The following is a 26497-nucleotide window of genomic DNA, read 5'->3' as shown; positions in this document are numbered from 1 at the left end:
GTCTGAGAAGAAACTGCTTTAGAAAAGATGAGTAGGAAGGAGGAAGGTTTCACTTTTAAATAATCGTGATGGGTATCCACTACTCTCAGGCGATCACTCCCCTTTATCCTTTTATTTTAAAATCAAGCTCCTGGGAAAGGGGGCTTCTACTTGCTGTTTCCACTTCCTTACTTTTCATCAACATCACGATTTATCACAATCTGCTTCAATCCCAACTATTCTACTGGCACTGTTCTTGTAAACTATACCTGAACTCTAACTGCCAAATCCAACACATAATTTCTTTTTCTGCACAACATTAGATGATGTTAACCTCTATCGTCTTTAAAAGCTCTACTTGCTAAAGCAAATGTAGTAAAATGTTAACATTAGGGTAATCTGGATGAAAGATATTCAAGAACTTTGTATCATTCAACTTTTCTATAACCTTGAAATTATATCAAAATTAAATGTTAAATAAAAGAGCTCTCCTTATATTCCCTGACTCTACTCTCACCTGCTTCTCTTGCTTATCTTCCTAATCAAGTTTCCCTGTATTTCTTCCACTTCCTTTTAATTTTTCTATCTTTCCTTAAAACAATGGTGCTTTCTAGAATTTTGGTTTTGGTAGCTTTCTGTTTTATGCTACATACTCTCTTTGGGCAATCTTACACACCCCTATAATTTAAACTACTATCATTTAGATTGAGCCTCAAATCTGTACCAGAAGCTCTGCCCTTCTCCTGATTTTAAGCCTCAAGTTTCCAAATGCTTAGTGAACTTGTTTTCAAGTTCAATGTTTTCCACCCTCCTCCTTCGCTTTCCTTAGTTTATTCATTCACTTAAATATATATTTGTTGTCAGTACTGTTGAGTCGATTCTAACTCCTAGCAATCCTGTACAGCAGAGTGGAACCCTGCCTGGTCTTTGTGTACTATCCTCTCACCTTCTGGCGCTATGTCAGACAATGTCCCACTGCTATTCATAGGGCTTTCATGGCCAATTTTTTGGGAAGTAGGTGGCGAGGTCCTTCTTCTTAGTCTTAGTCTCAAAGCTCTGCTAAAACCTATCCACCATGGATGACCCTGCTGGTATTTGAAATACCAGTGGCATAGCTTTCAGTACCATAGCAACATGCAACTGCCACAGTTAAGACAACTGACAGATGGGTGGTGTGTTTCCCTGACCAGGAAACGAATCCAAGCTGTGGTGGTGAGAGTGCCAAATCTTAACCACTAGACCACCAGGACACATAAATACATATATTAATATTTAGAGTTATAAGGAGCTTATATATATACACACATACATATATATATATCAAGGAGCTAATCATGAGCCAGGTGCTGAGATCCTCTGCATAAACAGATCCTTTCTGCCAAGGTGCTTGTGGACCCCTTCTCCCACTCCCAAGGAAGGTTTGGTCACTTCTGTCTCTGTGTTGATACTGCTTTTTGTGTGTGTTCTTATGATAGTATTTATCAGAATATTATCCAATTATTTGTCTGATTTAATAAATGTTTTTAACAGGATAAATCATATAATAAAGTTATAAGTAAAAGATACAATGCAGGAGACAGCAAATGCTTTGGAGTCAGAAAGATATGGGGTTAATCTCAATTCTTCCACTTAGCAGTTATATGCCAATCATTCCCTCAATAAACATGTAGTAGATTGCCTACTGTGTGCTAGGGCTTTTGATAAGTTCTGGGGATACAAGAATAATATGGTCTTCATTAGGATGGGTATAACGAAAAAGAAAGACAACAACAAGTGTTGGTGAGGATGTGGAAAACTTTTATATTGTTGGTGGGAAAGTAAAATGGAACAGCTACTTTGGAAAACAGTTTGGCAACTCTTCAAAAAGTTAAACAGAGTTACTATATGATCCAGCAATCCTTCTCCTAAGTATATACCCAAGAGAAATGAAAACAAATGCCCACACAAAAACAGTTAAAAAGTGGAAACAATCCAAATGTCCATCAACCGATGGATAAATAAAATGTGGTAGATCCATGCAATAGAATATTATTTGGCTATATAAATAAAGTACTGATATATGATAGAGGAACCTTGAAAACATTATACTAAGTCAAAGAAGCCAGTCACAAAGGACCACACATTGTATGATGCCATTTATATGAAATGTCCAAAAAGACAAATCCGTAGGAACAGAAATAGAAAGTAGATTAATGGTTGGCAGAGGCTGGGGAAGAAGAGGCATAAGAAGTGGCTGCTAATGGGTACAGGGTTCTATTTGGGGTGATGAGAACATAGACCTCAAAGAATTCTAATCTAGATAACTGACGAGTAAAGGAACAAGGAGATAGAAGCTAGTAAAGGCTGTAAGAGTTATGTTCAGAGTATTATGGGAGAACACAGAAGACAGATCTACAGCAGACCAGGGGTAGCACTGATTCTTGAAGCAGAAGTAAAAGTAACCCAAATGAAATGGACGGAGAGGGTCTAAAGGAAGACGCATTAGATGCAACGGCACAGAAGACAAAGAGAGCATGGTTTTAGAGATCTGAAGTAGTTAGAATTAGTGGAGTGTGACAAGAAGGGAAATGCCAAGAGACACAGCTGCAGATGGACCAAAGGCTCAATAACAAAGGCACTTTCATGTTATATTAAGTGGCTCTGAGAGAATACTGAGGGTTTCAAACAGGTGAATAAACAACTGGCTGCAAATTTTAGAAAAATCACTGATTACCATGTGGTTAATGAATAGAGTGAGAAAAGGTTAGAGGATGGGGAAACGTATTATTAGGAGTCCACTGTAGTAACTCAGATCGTGGCCTAAATGAAGTGTCAGTGAAGGTTAAACGAAAGTCACATGGTTCCAGACACACAGTATGTACTCAATAACTGTTGGTACTTACCTCACATTGATTTTCACATGTTTTTAGAATCACGATTTAATTTTTTAATTGAGGTTTTACTACACTCTGACAACGTAGGTATCCTACCTCTAAGAATTCTGGAAAGAAGCCCCTAAAACCTTCCAATCCAAGGACAGAATCATAATTGAAAACTATAGATGTTAATAATGCCCCAAGTACCAATGACAAAGTACTCAATCTTCTTTTACAATAATAAAAATTAGCACATACAGTAATGTCAAGAAATATGAATGTCAGCAAAGCAATGTAGATTCTAAGAAACAAAGGCTTTGGAGCCAGATAAACCAAGGTTCAATTCCTTGGTGTGCCACTATCTATGTGACCTTCGGTGAGTTTCTGAGTACCTCTCTGAGCCTTTGTTCCCTCATCTATCAAAGGAGGATAATATCTGTCTTGGAAAGTTGTTATGAAGAGTAAATGTAGGAAAAACAACTTATACAGTGCCTGTACAATGTAGGCTCTCAAGGAATGGTAGCTATATTATTACATGGAACAACTACTTTGTAAATCAGCTAATTAAATGGGGGAAGCCAGAACTTTGAAGGGTAGACACTATCTCATTTAAAGAAATGAGACTAAAAATTAAAAAAAAACAATGTCTAAGCCATTTATCAGACTTTACTAAATCAAACTCACCTTCTATCATGATTCTTGTATCTTGAAGACTCAGAATAGCTATCATATGAGGGGGAATACTTCCGATGCTTTGAGTCAAGGGTCCCTTCTTTACTCTGAGACAGTGAAACAGAATGACTTTTCCTACAAAGAAAAGAAAAACTGATTAAACATTTAAAGTCTCTAATAAAAGAAAAATTTTAAACACTGTTTAACATTAACGAGATAAAATCTTGAATTCATAGAAAAAATGAAGTCACTGTTACAAAGTTTTTGAGAAAGAAAGACATTCACTCATAGAAAAGGGTATATAGCACATTAAAGAATATCTTCTCATATAATAAATATGAGAACTACAAATCACCCCAAGTATCAACGAATGTGAACTGAGACTTAAAATCTACAAATTAGAGACTGTCAAAACGTGATGCAAAAAACGACACACACAAACATGATCACATATCCAGCCCTGCCTAAAATACTCTCTGATGACCTTTCATTGCTCCTAGAATAAACTCCAAAAGCCTGAAGGTCTGCAAGGTCCTACCATGATCTGATCCCTGCAGCACCTCCTACCATTCTCCCCTTTGCTCTCTGCCCCCAGTCACACTGGTTTCCCTTTACTTTCTTTTCCTACATTTGCATGTATTGACCTGCCTACTCTTTACCTCCTGTATATCACTGACTCCCTTTCTTCCACTAAATTTCACCATAAGCTTTACTTCCTCAGGAAAACTTTCTCTGACCTCCTTGTACTCCCAGGCTATTCAAATTCCTTTCTTACATATCTCAGAGACATACGTTCCTTTTTTTCACAACACTTATCTCAGTTTTAAGTGTTCATTCACTTAAGTGAATATTTGATTAATATCTATCTTCCCTATATATTCCCAAAACTATATTCCTAGTACCCACAATAGTGCCTGAAACATACTAAATACTCATTACATGTTTGTTGAATGACTGAATATTAACCTATCTGTTTCAGCTCTGGTCCTCAGTTGCTTCACGAAGTCGGGAGGATGTTGCCGCTGGTGGTCATACAGTGTTACTAGTGGAGCTCCTGAAGCAGTGACAGCATCTGAGATATGAGTTCGAGTTAACTCTGCCATCTAAATATGAACACAAACAAAGCAAAAGCAGATGTAAAAAAGATAATATCACAGAAGAACTGAGAGGGAACATAGTGTTTTGGAAAGATCACTGGATTGAAAGCAAGCAAATTCTGCAATAATAGGTAAAATATTGTGGGTAAGTCATTTAGACGCTTTATGTCTCAGCAGCTTCCTTATAAAAATAATGGGTTGAACAATATGATTTCTATGGTTTCACCCAGCTATAACAATCTATGAATTACATAGAAAACCTTCAACTCATAGAATAAGACACAGTAAACCAAAAATCAAATCTTGCTTTAAGAATCAATTCAGTTACTACTTCCTAAGTCTTTTCTGACCAAGAAAGTGAAGCATATTTTCCCTACTCTTAGCCACTACTGCAATTGCTGCATGCTTTATTCATACAGTATTCATTCAATCACTGCCTTGATGACTTGACGTATTTTTGAAATCTTTATTACTGTTGTCTAAAATTTTTTTGAGAAAAGAGACTCCACTTTATACTTATTTGCACAATCCCATAGTACTCAACATATAGCAGGTTCATGGCTTTCTAATAACAGAATCACTTCAACAAACGGTTCTAAACTGTAACTGCTAAAACAAACTGAAACTATATCTATAGATTATGATATTCTATATGGAGACAGCAGTAAAACTATTTCTGGCTTTATCCTTGGTACAGTAAAAGAAAAGACACCAACATCACTCTGGATAAAAATGAAACATCTTGATACAAAGCAGATCAGTGGCTCCCTGGGAACCAAGTTGGTGACTGACTACAAAGGGACAGGAGGGAACTTTTTAGAGTGTTAGAAATATTCTTGATTTCTTGATTATGGTGGTGTTTACAGGGATAGATAGATAAGATATAGAAATATAAAGATATCTATATATATGTATTTGTTAAAACTCATCAAACTGTATACTTAAAATGGAAACATTTTATTATTTGTAAATTACACATCAATAAAATTGGTATGTTTTTTAAAAGTTTACTCAAGGGCAGGCATTTCTAGTTCTTCTCTATCTTTTTTTCTGGCTCTATATCATTCACATGTATAACACCCTGCAATAAATGTGCTTCTTATTTCAATAGGGTATGGCCCCCATTGAAAGTCACTAATTGAAAGTATGCATTTGCAGGGCCAGCCCTGTAGCCCAGTGATTAAGTTTGGTGTGCTCCGCTTTGGCAGCTCGGGTTCAGTTCTCAGGCATGGACCTACACCACTCGTCAGTGGCCATGCAGTGGCAGCGACCCACACACAAAATAGAGGAAGACTGGCACAGATGTTAGCTTAGGGAGAATCTTTCTCAAGCAAAAAGAGGAGGATTGGCAGCAGATGTTAGTTCAGGGCGAATCTTCCTCAGTAAAAAAAAAAGTATTCATTTGCTGGATGTTAGAAACCCATTACTGCAAAGAGCAAAGTTACTGACATTGACTAAAAAGAACTAGAAACAAAAATGTTCTTCATGGCTCTTACCTCACAGATCTGGCGTGCTGCATCTGTGGTGAGGCGAGCAGCCTCTGTTTGCTGGGCAGCTATTTTACAAGTTGCTTCCTGCAGGACTTCAGTCACATCCCGTTGTGATTTAACCACCTGCTGTAATGATTCCGCATGGACCTGTAAATAAAAACAGGTGAAAAGAGAACTTATGTCTCAGTCTCTCCCCATTCCAAATTAGTTTTTATTAGTAAATTTGTTTCATGGATTGAATGCCTTGTAAAAGAAAAAACCATTTGACTACTATTTGGATTTCATATCTTAAAATCTAGAGTTTAAAATCTGGAATCTTAAAGTGACTGCTGGACCTTAAGTCTTAACCACTGTTCACGAGCTGATGTGTCTGCACACAAGGAATCACTATACACCTCAGTTTCCACTTCTCTAAATTGGAGACAAATCTTGACTACTTAATTTCACAGGGCTGTTACAAGAATCAAATGACATGAAATTAACCCATATGGCATAATGTACTAAAACATTATTATTTATACCTTTTCTTTTTTATTCCTATATAACTAATAGAATACTGAAGTAATTTCAAAGATAAAAATTTAAGTTTAAAGAACCAGTACACACTGCAAAATAAGTTACCTGAGCTGCTTTGTTTCGGGTTTCTTCTAATTGTCTCTGACACTCCAGAGCCTCTTTTTCAGCCTTTAATTTCAAAAGGGCCAAGTCTCTTTCATGGCGTTGCTGCTGTGCCTTCGAAATAAAGAAATAATCAACTACTAATTCTATGATACTAAATTATTTTAATACAGTGACTATATTTAAACTCAATGCTATTTTTCTAACACAAATATTTTGAAGCAACAAATTAGAGCCTAAAGGAAAGAAGGTAAATAGGATAGACATTAACCATTTATCATCTATCAAAATGTTTAGTGACCACCTACTATGTGTCAAATATGTAATAATATAAAACATTCCCAAGGCCTACAGGACTAAGAACTGATAATAAAAAGTTGGTGTGAAACTAAAAGCTATGGTGCCTAACTCTTTGAAAGAGATTAAAATGTCCTGTGTGTAAAAACAAAGATAATGCTTCACACCTCACACTTCTATGATTCCTTTATTTTGATTGGAAGAAGCAGTTTCATAAAAATGTTGGCCCAAAAAAGGTCTTCTTTTCACCAGGACCCTTTCTTACCAGTATTCCATAAAATGCTATCTATAAATTTATATATTGTCATTTCTTCTGGAATAGTGCTAAATAATATAGCTCCTCTAAAGGTGGGAAGGCTGTGTATAAAGCCATATAATGCCCTGTCCAAATCTGGAAACCCAGAATTATAACATATCCCTAAAATGGTAGAAAACCTCAGTGCTTTTTCAGATTTCAAGGTAAGTACGCGTGGCCACTGCAATGGGGCCATTTCCTCAATCCAGTGATTTTTAACAAAGTTGTTATCAGTCCCTTCCTACTCTCCACCAGAGAGCATTTGGAAAAGTCTGGAGAGTTTTTGCTGTCACAACTGGATAGCACTACTGCTATTTATTGGGAGGGGTGCATGAATGCTGAACTCCCAACAAAGCATGGGATAGTTCCACACAAAGAACTGCATATAGGTATTTTGGGAGGAACAACTATAAAATGAAATTGAAAAAAAATATCATTTATGACAGAATCAAAAGACATAAAATATTTAGGAAGAAATTTCAAAATGTATAAGACCTCTACAGTGAAAATTACACTGCTGAGAGAATATTTAAAAACCTAAATAAATAGAAAAAGATACCATCATGATCACGAATTAGAAGATGCAATACTGTCAAGATGTGAATTCTCCCCAAACTGATCTACAGATTCAATGCCATTCAAATCAAAATCTTGTCAGGCTTTTTTTTTTTGGTAGACACTGATAAACTGATTCTAAAGTTAGGCAGAAATGCAAAAACGTTATAATAGCCAAAACCATCTTGAGAGAGAACAAAGTTGGAGCAATTACACCCTGATTTCAAGACACAGTGTAAAGCAATAATAAAACAGTATGGTAATGGCATTAAGGACCAACAAATAGCAATGGAAAAGAACAGAGTCCAGAAATAGACCTACATATAAACGATTACTTAATTGTTGATAAAGGTACCAAGGCAATTTAAGTCTTATTGAGAAAATGGTGCTGGAACAACTGAATAACTATATGGGGGAAAGATGAACTGTGACCACTTCCTCACACTCCATAATTAACTTAAGATGATTCACACACTTATATATAAAAGCCAAAACTATAGAGCTTTCGGGGAAAACATAAAAGAATATCTTTGTTAAGTGTACGCTAATATCTTATTATTTATTTATTTATTTATTTATTATTTTTGAGGAGGATTAGCCCTGAGCCAACATCCACCACCAATCCTCCTCTCCTTGCTGAGGAAGACTGGCTTTGAGAGTACATTAGTATCTTGGAGTAGGCAAAGATTTCTTAGAAAACAAAAGGCACTACCGTAAAAGAAAAAAATTAACACTAAATTTCATCAAAATTAAAATATTCTGCTCTTCAAAAGAAACAGTTTAAAACAATGAAAAGGCAAACCAAGGACCAGGAAACAATATTTGAAATATATCTGAAAAAGACTTGTTTCTAGAATAAAGAACTCCTACAACTCAGTAATTAAAAGATGAACAACTGGGTATTAAATAGGCAAAAGATTTGAACATTCACAAAAAAAGACTTAAGAATGGTCAATAAATACACAAAAATATGATCAATCTTATCAGTTATAAAAGAAATGCAAATTAAAACCAGCAATGAGATACTACTTTGCACTCACTAGCATAACTAGAATACCAAATAACAGCAGGATATGGAACAACTGGAACTCTCATACACTGCTGTACAATGGTAAGATGTTACAACTATTTAGTAAAAGGGTATAGCAATTTCTTATAAAATTAAACACATACTTACACTTGACCCAAGCAAGTACATTCCTAGGTATTTAAGCAAGAAAAATGAAAATCTGTGTTGAATACAGAAAGCTGTAGAAAATGTTCAGGGGCCAGCCTGGTGGTGTAGTGGTTAAGTTCGCATGCTCTGCTTCAGCAGCCCGGGGTTCACGGTTTTGGATCCCAGGCATGGACCTACACACTGGTGGCTCATTAAAGCCATGCTGTGGTGGCATCCCACATACAAAATAGAGGAAGACTGGCATGGTTGTTAGCTCAGCGACAATCTTCCTCAAGCAAAAAGAGGAAGACTGGCAACAGATGTTAGCTCAGGGCCAATCTTCCCCACCAAAAAAAAAAAAAGTTCATAGGAGGAATATTTATAACCGCCAAAAACTAGAAATAATACAAATGTACATCAATAAGAGAATGGATAAAAAATTTTTGATACATTAATTCCTGGAATATTTGGTAGAAAAACAAAACTATGGGTAAAACAACAGAGATGAATATTAAAAACATTATGCAATATAGAAAAAGCTAAACACAACAAGTACAAATTATACTTCAGTTTATATGAAGTTCTAGAACGAGCAAAAATAAACTATGGTGATAGGAATCAGAACAGCAATTGCCTCTGGGAGGAGGGGTTAACTGAAAAGGGGCATGGGTGAACATTCTGGCGTGAGAGAAGTATTCCATATTTTGATTAGGGTGATTGTTACACGGTTACACTGGTCAAAACTTATGAAACTATACACTTAAAATTTGTGTATTTTATTATATGTAAATAGTACCTCGGTTAAAAAAAAAAATCCCAATAACACCCCCACCGAGGAACACTGCTTACACACTGGATTTTTGTTAGCAAAGGAAAAGTCCAGATTATCCTGGCTTTATCAAAAACCCATATCTCAGAAACTTTTCTCTTTGGTACAAATAAAGCATTAAAAAGAAAAAAACTCAGTCACCTGACTTTGTCAGTAAAAAGAGAAAATATTGAGAATATTTGATTAGCTGATTTTCATACTGTCATTAAAAAAGTACAGAATGTGGAAAATGAAATATTTGAGAGAGAATGATTATATTATTGTTCTACTGCCAAACATTGCATGTTTAATTTTCTTTTCAGTACTCTATATGATAGTTTTTCCTAGGGTTATTTATAGCTGCTATATGGCAAACTATTCTTTTCTACTTGGCAGGTTAAAGTTTTTTTTAATTCATCATTGACTATTTTAGATAGCAAAGAGAAGAGGAAAAACACAGAAAGCTAAAGAAGAAAACTCCACGAATACCTTTATGATCTGAGCCAGAGACACACTCTCCTGCTGAGCAAGCGAAATGCCTCTAACTCTTTCTACATCTGATAGCTGGCGCACCGACTCCTCAATGGCACTCAAGTAACTGAGTTCTGCTACCATACGATGCTGGAGGCCAGCAGGAGAAAAGCGCTTAGAACCTGGAGGGCATAAGAAGTGTCAAATGTAAAAGTTCACAAGAAATTACATCTCAGATTCTAAAATTCACTTCTCATTTTAAGAGCCAAAAACAATACTAATTTCCTATGTAGGAAAGACAGTGACTTCTTAGTACAACGTATCTTAGTAGTTACTCCTTTTGTGTGTGGGTATGGGTGTGTATGCATGTGCATGCATGTGTCCATACAAATATAGATACCTACAAACACTTAGGAGTACATATATGGGATACATTTTTCAGGTGTACCTGACTAATGCTGGCAAGATGGGAAAAATCACCACTATTGAATCACTCATACTTTTCAATATTTATTTTCCTGCATAGTCTTTGTTTACTACTTCAAAAAGTAATCACAATCACTTGAGGGGCCAGCCTGGTGGCGCAGCAGTTAAGTTCGCACGTTCCGCTTTGGCGGCCCGTGGTTCACTGGTTCGGATCCTGGGTGTGGACCTATGCACTGCTTGTCAAGCCATGCTGTGGTAGGTGTCCCACATTTAAAGCAGAAGAAGATGGGCACGGATGTTAGCTCAGGGCCAGTCTTCCGCAGCAAAAAGAGGAGGATTGGTGATGTTAGCTCAGGGCTAATCTTCCTCAAAAAAACCAAAAAAGACAACCCTCCCCCCCCCACCCCCGAAAAAAGTAATCACAATCACTTGAAAAAACATTTCCTTATGGTTCAACGGAAAGAAAAGAACTTTTCAGGAAAAAAAATTAACATCTCATTTTTTAAATTACAGATGCATGGATCTACTTGCCTGGTGCTGAAGCCATCTCTGTATTTGTTCTGCTGGCAGCCAAGTTCATATCAGTAAAAGCTGCATTAGGCTTAAATCCTGTTACAGTTGGAGTCATTATTACTGAGGATTTAGATCTTTCTAATGAAGTTCCTGGCAGGTCAAATGGCAACAATTTCTGGGAACTTGGAGATAGGGGAGAAGTTGGAGTTTTCTGAGATCTTCCCTTGTCTGATGAGACACTAGAAGTTTTGTTTCACAAAGACATTAGAGAAAGGAAAACTACTTCAAGAACCAGCTAAGTTCCTAAGAACAGCATGCATTATCTTCTTTAACATTAGCTTTAAAAAGCTGTGATTCAGGCATTTATTCACTCCACATAGTTGCTACGCCAAATGAAGGCCTATGAGGACTCCTCTTACTGCTACATTTGCAGTGGTCCACAAGCTAGGGACAAACCCTGCGCAGAATAAAACGGAAAAGGAGTCTCTTGATTAAACTGGCACCTAACTCTCTCCTCTGCAATGAATATATGTCACGAATCACTTATTGTAGTATGAGGCAAAACCCTCTAAAATACTTAGACTTCATATAGCAGAAAAATTATAGCCATATATAAAAGGTAAGGTCAAGTCTATCTTATAAAAATTGTCTTAAAATATGTCTTTGAAAGAGAATAAAATATCATTTTGTATTAAAACTTAAGAAATGACAAAAACTACTCTTTTGTTATTCCTAACCCATAAGTCACAACAAAAAATTATTTTCATACTCACCATCCCTAAGTACTTTACACATGTCCTTTTGTTTCTATCCATCTTTTAACATTATAGTTCTTTCCTGAACTTTCTGATAAGAAGCAACCTCTCCCAACAGTTTGATTGGAACAATTCTCAAGGCATTTAATTCAACACAAGGCACAGGTCTAGCTCTTCTTCGAGAAATTAAGCTCACTAAAGGTATTGTTTCTCATAACAAGAAGCATTTTGCCTTGCAAGAAATATTTATTTATTAAATAAATGACTCAAAGATACTCTATAAAGCATGTTAGCATAGTGAACATATTTCTAACATTCAAGTTTACTTTTTGCTTTAATAAAATTATGAGTTTTCAAAGGTAAACATTTTTCTTATACTCAGCATGTAAATACTTGAATAAAATTGTTCTTGAGAGGCACCTGCCTGTCTACAGTGACCTTTAATTTTCTATTGATTATTTAGAGAAACACTAGTTTTAACAGTCTGACAATTTCATTTATGGAACCTAAAAAGAATTATCATTACTTCTGTCTCCTAATAGATTTCCATGAAAGAATTCCAACATGACATCGAAACAGTACTCTGTCGGAATTTGAACCTTATGGTTATACAAGATGAATTTATATTTGCTCTGCAGAGAAGATTCACCTAGACTAGCATTTCCAAAAGTATGTTTCCAACGATGTTAATAAGTTTTCCAAAAAGTAAAAAGGAAAGAAAGGGGAAGATCTTGGGGACAGGGTGTCTACAGCCAAATAAGTTAGAAAAAATGGGCTAAATAATTTTTTTAAAAATCTGGACTCCTCCTTATTAACCCTCGAATTATTTTATCCACTGTAAATCACCATAGATGGGGAAGAGGGGGTCCAGATTAGAGTATAGGGCATTTATCAAGCTTACATGGCTATGGATTCTGTTTTAGAAATGTTTGATTTTGCAGATTTTGCCAATTAAATCATCAGAGTATCTCTAAAGGAAAGATAAAGTTTCCCGAATTTCAAAATCACTGACAAAGAAACTAAGATTCAATTTTAAATATAGCAATGATGATATTAATGATACAACATTATTTGTAACATGAAAGCACTAAAAATGATTATCTGTAACACTATACTAGAAAAAGCACATAGTTTTAAAAGAAAAAAATAAATCCATGTCTTCTCAGAGATTAAATTTCCACAAGGACAAAACCAGTGCAGCAGATAAAAAGTCATGTGGACAAAGGAGTAGGAACTGTACATGAAGAATAAGTGATGGTTATTTGTAAGCAATAGGCTAAGTACATAATATATGATATTAAAAAGAAGAAGAAAAAACCCACAGAGTGCACAAGCTCCATAACCAATATAAGAGTGAGATTTCAAAATCTGCTTGAGCCATCTAATAAATTGAGCAGGAGAGAAAAGTTCAGAGGAAGAAATAAACAATGAAACAAAAGGATGCTAAGTAGTTGTGATGAAAGAGTGGAAGAACACATTTGAGAAGAAAATGTATAGACAAAGGAAATGAGATAGTTTATGGTAGCATAGAGAAAAACACTTCAAATAAAGTTATTGATCCATAGGGTAACTATGAGCTCCCCAAGTACCCTAAAGAGAGTAGTGATAGTAATAAGATAACAATTATTCACTAAAATTTGGTTTAAAAGCATTGAGTCAAGAAAATAACTGTGGGAAGAGCATTTAGAAGAAAGGTGGGTTGTGCTAGAGGCAGAGAATTCCTGACAGAGAAGTTATAATACTTTGAGTGAGAAATGACCATATTCTAATACATAAGACTAGAGCTACAAACAAAACCAAAAAAATCTATTTAGAAAATACAAAAATTTATTAAATGGATTCTGTGAACATCAATGACACTGTAACTTTAAGTAAATATGAATTCTAGTATAAAATATACATTACTTTACCTTAAAGAAGGCCCAGAAAGATCCTCCAAAGTACTATCGGTGTCAAGAGTCTCCTCATAACCTTTAACAGAAATTTTGCTACTGGTCCCAGATTTCTTTCCTTGAAGAGAGCCACGTTCTGAGCCAGAGTGTACTTTTTCCTCATCAGGAAGTGAGTTCTGAACATTTCCAGTGAGTGAATCCAGCCCTGTAAAGTAAATTTCTTATAAAGCTGATTCCCAATATTAGAAGTTACTGAGAGATAACTGATACCTAGATTTCAATAAAATTATAAAAAGTGCAGGCCAGAATGTTTTTAAATTGACTTATTTTTAAAATTTGCTTTTCATCTCTAAAATAAAGCAGTTCATTCTCTGCTTCCATTTAAGGAAAGTGAAGTTTCTTCCATTAATAGCTCCCATTTGCTATTAAAAAATAAATTGTTTTAAACACATGGATAAGGAGAACAGACTAGTGGTCACCAGAGGGGAAGGGGGTTGGGGGGAGGGCAAAAGGGGTGAAGCAGCATATGTATCATGACAAATAAAAACTTGACTACCGATGCTGAACATGACGCAGTCTCTACAGAAACGGATATATAATAGTGCAGACCTGAAATCACACAAAGTTATAAGCCAATACGACCTCAATAAAATAATTAAATTTTAAAAATTAAAAAAAACTGTTCTTAAATCAAATGGTAAAAAAGATAAGCATATTAAACAAGAATTAAGAACTACTCTACCCCTATGAAAAAGTAACAAAAAAGAAGTTTTTTAAGGATAAAACCCAGAGCTAGGAGACAAATGTTATCAACTGCCAAGTGAACTACAAAATCCTTTTGAAAAACTCTATGGCAAAAACAATGTAGCCAGATTCATAAAACTTTTCATATCCTCTGACTCAGAATCACTTATAGGGGTATGTTAAAAGATTATTTAAACAATTATGCAGATATTCAATGTATAACTTTATAATTAAAAAATTTCAACCTATAGTTCCAACAACAGAAGAGTTGTCTAAACCACACAGATAATAGTAACTTAAACACTTAAGTAGCACTTTGTAATTTAAAATGCACTCCATATATATTACCTTATTGCTCTGAAACATCTTATGAGGTGGATACTGTACGCTCAATTTGCTGATGAGGTAGCAAGAGATCTATGAGGCTAAGTAGCTTGCTTAAGGATATACAGTCAACAGCAGAAATAGGATGTAAGTCCAGGCTTTATGACTTAAGTCTAGTGTGTCATTCACCTTGATATGTTTCAATAGCAGCATGAGAAATATTTATCATGTGAAAAAAAGAAGCAGAAAAAAGAACTGCATGTATATTTTAATGGTAGCTAAAAATTTTTTAATGTAGATATATGGTTAAAGATCAAAAGAAAATGGAAAAGTCAAAAAAACAATTGTGCTGTACATCCATATCCACAGCATCATTATTCACAACAGGCAAAAGGTGGAAGCAACCCAAGTCCTTCAACACTTGTTTATGAACGCATAAACAAAGTGTGGTACATATATACAATAAAATATTAGCCTTAAAAAGGAAGGACATTCTGACACATGCTACAACATGAAAGAACCTTGAAGGCACGCTAAGTAAAACAAGCCAGTCACCAAAGTACAAATATTACATGAGTATACACTTATATGAGGTACCTAGAGTAGGCAAATTCAGAAGCATAGTAGAGCAACTGTCACCAGGGGCTGGGGGGAGGGGAGAAGGAATTATTATTTAATGAGTATGAAGTTTCAGTTTGAGATGACGAAACAGTTGTGGAGATGGATAATGGTGATCATTGCACAACAATGTGAACGTACTGAATTCTACTGAACTGTATACTTACCAATGGTTAAATTTCCTAGTCAAATTCATAGAGACAGAAAGTAGAATGGTGGCTGCCAGGGGTTAAGGGATGGTGGCGATGAGGAAGGAATGGGGAGTCATTGTTTAATGGGTACAGAGTTTCAACATGGAATGTTGAAAAAGTTCTAGAGATGGATGGTGGTGATGGTTGCAAACAGTGTGAATAAACTTAATGCCATTGAACTGTACACTTAAAAATGGTTAAAATGGTAAATTTTATATTAGCTATCTATTACCACACAAAAAGTAGACAAGGTAAAAATTACACTCTATTATGCTGTAGTGATAGTAATAAGGTAACAACTTTTCATTAAAATTTGGTTTAAAAAAGGAAAAATGAAAACAGTCATAGCATATGAAAAATACTAAACCCAACTAGCAAAGAAATGCAAATCACTTCAATGAGATGCCATTTTTCTAGATTAGCAAATACTTTTGAAGTAATGAAACCTTGAGAGTCATTCAGCACACGCAGGAAAGGATACTCATTCACTGTTTTCATGGGAGTGCAAACTAATACATCCTTTCTGGAGGACAACTTAAAATATATAGAAAAATAATTTTCCATCCCCTTTGACTGAGAAATTCCACCCATTCATAGTAATTCATCCTAAGAAGCCAGGCAAAGGTGTGTACCATGAATTAGATATGCTGATTGCATTGTCACAATGGGGGGGAGGGGAACACACAAATAATCTAACGGATTATTAATTGAGTAGAAAGGATTCTATAATTTAAAACCTATTTATGATCCCTAGGCTAGAAGCAAATTGTTAATATTGGCTATCTCTATTTTTTCTATAATAAAGATGCATTCTTTTATAATAAGAAGACTTTGTTCATTTAATATTGCTCTTTGAAAATAAATACACAATTTAAAAACTGCTCGATTTCAAACAACTAGAAATTGTAGACAATAACAATGGTCTATGCAAGAAAGACCTAAACTCCAATTAAGGGATCCATATACAAAGAAATGTTTGCCTCTACTTTAAAAGATCACCAAATGAAAGTATATTTATATGTTTTAAATTAACATAAAAAAATTTTTTTCCTATGATTACCACTTTAATCTACCAACTACTTTTTTTTTTTAAATTGAAGTATGATTGACATACAATATCCTATAAGTTTCAGGCGCACATCAGACTGATTCAATATTTATATACATTACAAAATGATCACTGTAAGTGGTTACCATGTGTCACCAAAGTTATTACAATATTATTGACTATATTCCTTATGCTATACATTATATCCCCATGCCTTTTTATTTGAAATGTCACTATTTTTTTATAGTAATTTTATTGAGATCATAATGGTTTATAACATTGTATAATTTTGGGTTCCATGACATTTATTTTATAACTGGAAGTTTGTACCTTTTAATCTCCTTCACCTACACACCTGCCCCCCAACCGCTCCCCACTGCTGCTACCCACCAGTTTGTTTCATGTATCTATGAGTCTGTTTCTGTTTTTTGTTTATTTGTTTTGTTTTTTAGATTCCACATATAAGTGAAATCACACAATATTCGTCTTTCTCTGTCTGACTTATACCACTTTGCATAATACTCTCTAGCTCATCCACGTTGTCACAAATGGCAATATTTCACTCTTATTTATGACTAAGTAATATTCCATTGTGTATGTATACCACATCTTCTTTATTCATTCATCTATACATGGACACTTACATTGCTTCCATATCTTGGCTATCGTAACCAATGATGCAACGAACATAGGCGTGGTTATGTGTCTTCGAATTAGTGTGTTCGTTTTCTTCAGATAAATACCCACAAGTGGAACTGCTAAATCATATATTAGTTCTATTTTTAATTTTCTGAAAATTACTCCATACTGTTTTCCATAGTGGCTGCATCAATTTACATTCCCACCAACAGTGTATGAGGGTTTCCTTTTCACCACATCCTCACCAACACTTGTTATTTTTTGTCTTCTTGATAATAACCACTCTGATAGGTGTGAGGAGGTATCTCAGTGTTGTTTTGATTTGCATTTGCCTGATTATTAGTGATAGTGAGCATCTTTTCATGCGCTTTTTGGTCATCTGTATCTCTTCTTTGGAAAAATGTCTAGTCAAGTCCTGTGCCCATCTTTCAACCAGGTTGTTTTTTGATGTTAAGTTGTGTAAGTTCATTATATATTCTGCATATTAAATATATAATATTTAATTTGGATGTTAAATAATTGTATTCCAATTTTGTATTAAATATTTGTACAAATATTTAATTAGATATTAAATTAGATATTTGCAAATATCTTCTCCCATTCAGTAGATTGCCTTTACATTTTCTTAATGGTTTCCTTCACCATGCAAAAGTTTTTTAGTTTGATGTAATCCCATTTGTTTCTTTTTGCTTTTGTTGCCCTTGCCTGAGAAGACCAGTCCAAAAAAACATGGCTAAGATTGATGTCAAAGAACTGACTACCTATGTTTTCTTCTAGGAGTTTTATGGTTTGAGGTCTTACATTCAAGTCTTTAACCCATTTTTTATTATTTTTGTATATGCTGCAACATAGCAATCCAGTTTCATTCTTTTGCATGTAGCTCCAGTTTTCCCAGAACCATTTATTAAAGAGAGTGTCTCCCCATTGCATATTCTTGCCTCCTTTGTTATAGATTAATTGACCACATATGCATGGGTTTATTTCTGGGCTCTCTGTTCTATTCCATTGGTCTATGTGTCTGTTTTTGTGCCAGTACCATAGTGTTTTGATTACTATAGCTTTGTAATATAGTTTGAAATCAGGGAGCGTGCTACCTCTGGCTTTGTTCTTCTTTCTCAAGATTGCTTCGGCTATTCAGGGACTTTTGCAGTTCCATACAAATTTTAGGACTCTTTGATCTAGTTCTGTGAAAAACACCATTGGTATTCTGATGGGGATTGCACTGAATTTGTAAATTGTTTTGGACAGTATGGACATTTTAACAATATTAGCTCTTCCATTCCATGAGCATGATATATCTTTCCACTTATTTGTGTTATCTTCAATTTCTTTCATTAATGTCTTATAGTTTTCAGAGTACAAGTCTTTCCGTTCAGTTAAATTTATTCCTAGGTATTTTATTCTCTTTTAAGCAATTGTATATGGGATTGTTTTCTTAATTTCTCTTTCTAATAGCTGTTATTGATGTGTAGAAACACAACTAATTTCTGGATATTAATGTTGTATCCTGCATCTTTACTGAATTCATTTATTAGTTCCAACAGTTTTGAGTCTTTAGGGCTTTCTATATTTAGTATCATGTCATCCGCGAGTAGTGACAGTTTTACTTCTTCCTTTTCAATTTGGATGCATTTTACTTCTTTTTCTTGCCTAAGTGCTGTGGCTAGGACTTCTAAAAATATGTTGAATAAAAGTGGTGAGAGTGGGCATTTCTATCTTGTTCCTGAAAGCTTTCAGCTTTCCACCATTCAGTATGATGTTGGCTGTGGGTTTGTCATATATGGCCTTTATTATGTGGAGGTACATTTATTCTGTACCCACTTTGTTGAGAATTTTTTTAATCATAAACGGATGCTGCATTTTGCCAAATGCTTTTTCTGCATCTACTGAGATATCATATGATTTTTATCCTTCATTTTGTTAATGTGATGTATCACACTGATGGATTTGTGGGTGTTGAACCATCCCTGCATCCCTAGAATAAGTCCCACTTGATCGTGGTGTGTGACCCTTTTAATTTACTGTTGAATTTGGTTTGTTGAGAATTTTTGTGTCTATGTTCATCAGGGATACTTTTGTGGTGTCTGTCTGCTCTTGGCATCAGGGTAAGGCTGGTCTCATAAAATGAGTTTGGAAGCATTCCTTTTAATCTTTTGAAATAAATTGAGAAGGATAGGTATTAACTCTTCTTTAAATGTTTGGAAGAATTCACCTATAAAGCTGTCTGGTCCTGGGCTTTTGTTTTTTGGGAGTTCTTAAATTACTGATTCAGTTTCATTACTTATAATCAGTCTATTTGGATTTTCTATTTCTTCATGATTCAATCTTGGAAGGTTGTATGTTTCTAGGAATTTAATCATTTCTTCTAGGTTTTCCAACTTATTGACACAGTCTCTTATGATCCTTTGCATTTCTGTGGTATCAGTTGTAATTTTGCCTCTTTCATTTCTGATTTTATTTGGGCCCCTTTTTTTCTTGATGAGTCTGGCTAAAGGTTTATTGATTTTATTTTCTTTTCAAAGAACCAACTTTTAATTTCACTGATCTTTTCTATCATTTTTTTAGTCTCTATTTCATTTACTTCCACTCTGATCTTTATTATTTCCTTCCTTTTATTAACTTTGGGCTTTGCTCTTTTTCTAGTTCCTTTAGGTGTAAGGTTAGATTGTTCGAGACTTTTCTTGTTTTCTGAGGCAGGCCTGTATCGCTATGATCGTCCCTCTTAGATATGATTTGGCTGTCTCCCAGAGATTTTGGAAAGTTGCGTTTCCATTTTCATTTGTCTGAAGTTTTTTTTTTTTTTTTTTTTTGAGGAAGATTAGCTCTGAGCTAACTGCTGCCAATCCTCCTCTTTTTGCTGAGGAGGACTGGCCCTGAGCTAACATCCATGCCCATCTTCCTCTACTTTTTATACGTGGGATGCCTACCACAGCATGGTGTGTCAAGCGGTGCCATGTCTGCACCCAGGATCTGAACCGGCGAACCCTGGGCTGCCGAGAAGCAGAACATGCAAACTTAACCATTGCATCACAGGGCCAGCCCCTCAAGGTAGTTTTTAATTTCCTCATTGACCCATTGGTTGTTTAGTAGCAGGTTGCTTAGTCTCCACGTGTTTGTATTTTTTCCAGTTTTCTTCTTGTAATTGATTTTTGGTTTCATATCATTGTAGTTGGAAAAAATGTTTGATATTTCAATCTTCTTAAATTTATTTAGACTTCTTTTGTGGCCTAACATGTGATCTATTCTGGAGAATGCTCCACGTGCACTTGAAAAGAATGTATTCTGCAGTCTGGGGATGGAATGTTCTGTATATATCTATTAAGTCCATCTGGTTTAATGTGTCCCTTAAGGCCAATGTTTCCTTATTGATTTTTCTGTCTGGATGATCTATCCATTGATGTAGGGATGGTATTAAAATCCCCTATTATTCTACTACTGTCAATTTCTTCCTTTATGCCTGCTAATATTTGCTTTATATATTTATGTGATCCTATGTTGGGTGCATAAATGTTTATGAATGTTATATCGTCTTCTTGGATTGACCCCTTTTCATTATGTAACGCCCTTCTTTGTCTTTTGTCACAATCTTTCTTTTAAAGTCTGTTTTGTCTGATATGAGTACTGCTACCCCAGCTTTCTTTTCACTTCCATTTGCATGGAATATCTTTTTCCATTTCTTCATGTTCAGTTTGTGTTTGTCTTTAGATAAGAAGTGAGTCTCTTGCAGACAGCATATAGACGGGTTTTGTTTTTTGACCCATTCAGCCACCCTATGTCCTTCGATTGGAGAATTTAGTCCATTTAAAGTAATTATTGATAGGTATGTACTTACTGCCATTTTGTTAGCTGTTTTCTGGTTGTTTTTGTAGTCCTTCTCTGTTCCTTTCTTCTTCTCTTGTCTTCCCTTATGGTTTGATGGTTTTCTTTATTGTCATGTTTGGGTTGCCTTCTCTTTGTTTTTTGTGTATCTATTTGTAGGTTTTTGGTTTGTAGTTACCATGACATTCATATATATCAACCTCTCTATATAACAGTCTATTTTAAAGTGATAGTCCCTTAAATTTGAATTATTCTAAAAGCACTACATTTTTACTCCCCTCTCAATGTTTTTGATGTCATATTTACATCTTTTTATTTTGTGTATCCCTTAACTACTTATTGAAATTATAGTTGACTTTACTTTTGTCTTTCAACCTTCATACTAGCTTTTTAAGTGGCTGATCATTGCCTTCACTAAACATTTGCCTTTACCAGTGAGATTTTTTTTCATTCATATATATGGCCTTTTCTTTTCCACTTAAAGAAGATGCTTTAACATTCCTTGTAAGGCCAGTTTAGTGGTGATGAACTCCTTCAGATTTTGCTTGTCTGGGAAACTCTTTATCTCTCCTTCAATTTTGAATGATAACCTTGCCAGGTAGAGTTATCTTGGTTGTTAAATTTTCCTTTCAATAGTTTAAATATATCATGCCACTTCCTTCTGGCCTTCAAAGTTTCTACTGAAAACTCAGCTGATCGTCTTATAGGGGTTCCTCATACAGTCATGCACCATTTAACGACAGGGATATGTTCTGAGAAGTGTGTCGTTAGGCAACTTTGTTGTATGAACATCATAGAGTGTACTTATAAAAACCTAGATGGTATAGCCTATACCAACCTAGGCTATATGGTACTAATCTTACAGGACCACCATGGTATATGTAGTCTGTCATTGACCAAAACGTTAAGTAGCACATGACTGTATGTGACTTGTCTACCAACTATTTTCAACTACATTGGGAAGGAACGTTTGTATAGAGCATGCAGACACTCTTTCACCACCAGATGGAGTATACACAACAAAAGTTACACTGATTTTAGAACTTGGGGATGAAGGAGAAACTATGTTTAAGATGTTGCTGTGGAAAGTAAAATATATATAGGCTTTTTTAAGACACTGTGAGAGGGGATCAGGGAAACTGAAAGCCAGAAAACAGTATCTATATTTCATCTAATCATGCTTTAGATTACAATTTTTAAAAACCTATATTGAGTCATAGTGCTTATAACCATATTCAACATATGCTATTTTAAGTTGTACAGTATATTGTAATAGAAAGTAACCTAGAGTTCGGAGTCAGCAGTCAGAATCCACGCTTTGCTAAGTTAGTGACCTTAGGTGATACTTAACACAACAAAACACAACAGTTGCAAAATAAAAGAATTGAGCAAGTTTGGCATTTCCCTAAATGCATTCAGCTGAATTCTAATGCAATAACATGCTGTTTGAAGAAATGATTCTGTGGTCAAATAAATTTGTAAAATACTTCATACTACAGCCTCATCCTCATCCTAAAATAAATAATGTATATTATCATATGGAAAGTGTTGATGAATCCTGGAGGAAAGAAGGTTGTTTCACTCTAAAAGCATTTCTGAAATGTATGGAACCATAGTTCTTTTATCCTCAGAACACTATGAAACAGCCTATCCCACTGAATCAGTATTTCACAAGAAAAGACAGATTTTGGGAAATGCTGGCAAAATGATGTTTAATGTTCCTACCAAAGACCTTGAGAATACTTCTAGCCTGTAAGAGAGTTAACTAGGTTAATGATTAAGAAATAATTTCTCCTGGCACTCTCATACTGGAAGTATAAAGTGGCACTACCTTTCTGAAGGGCTATTTGGCAAAGTGCACCCTAATTTTAAACATGGCATATTCTTTGCCCCATATCACACTTATAGGACTTTCCTTTAAAGGAAAGAACCATCAATTCAATGCAGCAGTGTTTATAATGGAAGAAAAATAGAAAATAACCTAAATGTTCACCAATGGGTAACTAGCTAAATAAATTACAACATATTCAAATAACAGAATAGTAGGTAGTCACCAGAAAGAGTAACCCAAATTTACTGACAGAGATAGATATCTGTAACCACTGACAGAATAAAACAGCATGTAAAAAATAACATTGCCTATTTACATATGCCTACAAATTGTCTACAAGGATTCTTACTAAAAATGTTAACATTTCACACCCATTAGGATCTCTTTTATTAAAAAAGAAAAAAGTGTTGGTGTGGATGTGAGGAAACTGGAACCCTTGTGCATTCCTGGTGGGAAGGGACTATGCCATAGCCGCTATGCAAACAATACGGCAGTTCCTCAAAAAATTAAACATATAAACACAAATTGACGTACAAACACAAAGTCCACATCTGGGTGTATACACAAAAGAACTGAAAGCAGGGACTCAAACAGATATTTGTACACAAATGTTCATGGCAACATTATTCACAATAGTCAAAAGGTAGAAACAACTAAAACGTCCATCAACTGTTTAAAGGATAAACAAAATGTGGTATATACACACAACAGAATATTGTTCAGCCTTAAAAAGGACAGACATTCTGATACATACTACAACATGGATGAAACTAGAATACACTATGCTAAACGAAATAAGCCAGAAACAAAAGGATAAATATGATATCACTTAAATGAAGTACCTAGAGTAGTCAAATTCATAGAGATAGAAAGTAGAACAGTGGTTAGCAGGGGCTGGGGGAAGGGAGGAATGGAGAATTACTGTTCAAGGGGTACAGAGTTTCATTACGGGATGATGAAAACGTTCAGGAGATAGTGGAGATGGTTGCACAACAATGTGAATGTGCTTAATGGCACTGAACTGTACACTTAAAAATGGTTAAAACAATAAAATTTATTTTGTGTATATTTTACCACAATAAAATTAAATTAAATTAAAAATGTTAACACTGATTACCTCTAGGTGGCGGGATTACAGGTGATATTTTAATTTTTAAATAGCTTTCTATATTTACTGATTTCTTCTCCCCCACTTTTTTTTCAATTCAATGAGCAATTTTTTATAACTAAAAAAAACAATTTTGGAAGCAAAATCATTCCCTAGGGGCCATCTGTGAGTTTAAGAGGTCTTTGCCTAAATTACTGCATCTTCTCACCTCTAGGCCTACAGAGCAAATTATAGCCAAGAGTAAGAGGGGACCGAAGGGTATTCTCAATCACTCAAAGATACTTAGAGTGCCAGCAACTGTGCTAAGTACACATTATATTTGTTAATTTCATATAAGCTTCAAAATTACCACACAAAGCCTCTATTATCATCTTTATAGATAAGAAAGTTTGAGTATTATATTTAATTACGCTCAGAGATGTACATGATACACTATAAAGTTTTTCAAAAAGCAGTTACAAAACAATATGATTTCAATTCTGCTTTTTTTTTTTTTAAGGATTTTTTTTTTCCTTTTTCTCCCCAAAGCCCCCCAGTAGTACATAGTTGTATGTTCTTAGTTGTGGGTCCTTCTAGTTCTGGCATGTGGGACGCCGCCTCAGCGTGGTTCGATGAGCAGTGCCATGTCCACGCCCAGAATTCGAACCAACAAAACACTGGGCCGCCTGCAGCGGAGCACATGAACTTAACCACTCGGCCATGAGGCCAGCCCCTCAATTCTGTTTTTTAAATAAAGACGTGTGTGTGTGTGCATGGTTTTATGTTTTATCGGAAAAATAAGCACCAAAAATGTTAACAGTAGTTATGTCTGAGCAGAAGGATCAATGGAGATTTATATTTCTTAGACAATTGTTTATCTATGATCCTTATTCTTTTTTCATTGCAAATGTAGTCCTTTTGTACTAAGCAAAAGATGTATAATGTTATATATCAAAAGTTATTGTAATGATCAATATGAAAGCTAATCACATATTATCATAAAGAAATTCATCTAACTTCTTATGGAATCAAATCATAACTTTAGATCACTATCACAAAATCAATGGTGAGAGAAAAAGTCACCATGTAGAATTCCACTTACACTCTGTCTTTTCCTTTTTTCTTTTCTTTCCTTTAGAAGAAGTAGACGAACGAGACGATGTAGCAGACTGGACCCCTGATGAACGCTGGGAGGTAATATCCACAGAGGAGAGATCACAGGCAGACTTTCTGCTAGAATGGTCCTCTGGAATGCCTACATTGCTGCCACCAATACTGTCAAAGAGTAAATAATAGTGATTAAAGAAATAAAAAGCAGCTAAAACTATAGATATTTTAAAATCTATTTAACCACAAGGAGACTATAACTATAATCAAAGATGCCTTCCACTTTTTTTTTTGTCTTCTTACTACCATAAGCCTGGACTGTTCCCTATGGCTCAATTTATTACTGAGAAAAACCTCAGGGAGTTGTTTACTGAAGTGAAACCAATAAAAATGGACAATTCAGACACATAAAAGAAAAAATAAAATGTTGGATACTGGAAAATGTGACCTCAATTTCTACTCAAATTTATAATTTCATACATTATAATTATTTTCCTTCTGATAATCTTATAGGGAAAAATAATTTAATATGTTCTACTTCAACCTAGAAATAAAATGCAATAAGTCAGGGATCAACCCAGTGGCATAGCGGTTAAGTTTGCACACTCTGCTTCAGTGGCCCAGGTTCACCAGTTCAGATCCTGGGCGCGGACCTACACACTGTCATCAAGCCATGCTGTGGCAGCACCCACGTAGAAGAACTAGAAGGACTTACAACTAGGATATACAACTATGCACTGGGGCTTTGAGGAGAAAAAAAAAGAGGAAGATTGGCAACAGATGTTAGCTCAGGACCAATCTTCCTCACCAAAAACAAACAAAAATCAATAAATCATATTTATTGGTTGATATTAAATGTCACCAAAATTAAATCCTTCAAGTTTTCATTTAAAAACTTAATCTTTTCTTTAGAGCTCAGAATTTAAAAGCACTATAATTGTAATAATACTTATTTTCATTAGTCCAACTAGATATAACTAATTTTAAAGAGATCATCCAAAAATTTTATGTGGATTATAATTTGTAACGTGCAAATAAAATTATATTAAATGTGAATAATTACAGATTATTTTATATGGTAACAAAACTTAGGGGAGAAATTCTTTCTAGCAAAGTTTGATCCACGTACTAAATGACTGTGCAAGTGACTTAGCCTTGGTGCTTCAGTCTCTTCTCTGCAGTAGTGAATAGTAAAAGTAACCCTCATCAC

General features: G+C 34.9%; 1 protein-coding gene across 4 annotated transcripts in view; it reads right to left on the bottom strand.

Annotated features, from left to right (window-relative positions):
• Nucleotides 1-26497, bottom strand: part of CEP350 (centrosomal protein 350) — a 161052-nt gene that overhangs the window by 73606 nt on the left and 60949 nt on the right. For all 4 annotated transcript variants that reach the window (XM_046680736.1, XM_046680738.1, XM_046680737.1 and 1 more), the window contains 8 exons: nt 25283-25455; nt 13898-14084; nt 11251-11471; nt 10312-10475; nt 6715-6825; nt 6100-6240; nt 4473-4609; nt 3519-3641 (listed from right to left, as the gene is read on the bottom strand). In XM_046680736.1, the coding sequence (XP_046536692.1) occupies nt 3519-3641; nt 4473-4609; nt 6100-6240; nt 6715-6825; nt 10312-10475; nt 11251-11471; nt 13898-14084; nt 25283-25455 (1257 nt within the window). The remainder of the gene's footprint in view (nt 1-3518; nt 3642-4472; nt 4610-6099; nt 6241-6714; nt 6826-10311; nt 10476-11250; nt 11472-13897; nt 14085-25282; nt 25456-26497) is intronic.

This window comes from Equus quagga, chromosome 13, assembly GCF_021613505.1.
Source record: "Equus quagga isolate Etosha38 chromosome 13, UCLA_HA_Equagga_1.0, whole genome shotgun sequence".
Lineage (NCBI taxonomy): Eukaryota > Metazoa > Chordata > Mammalia > Perissodactyla > Equidae > Equus > Equus quagga.
This window is presented reverse-complemented; position numbering and strand designations above follow the sequence as displayed.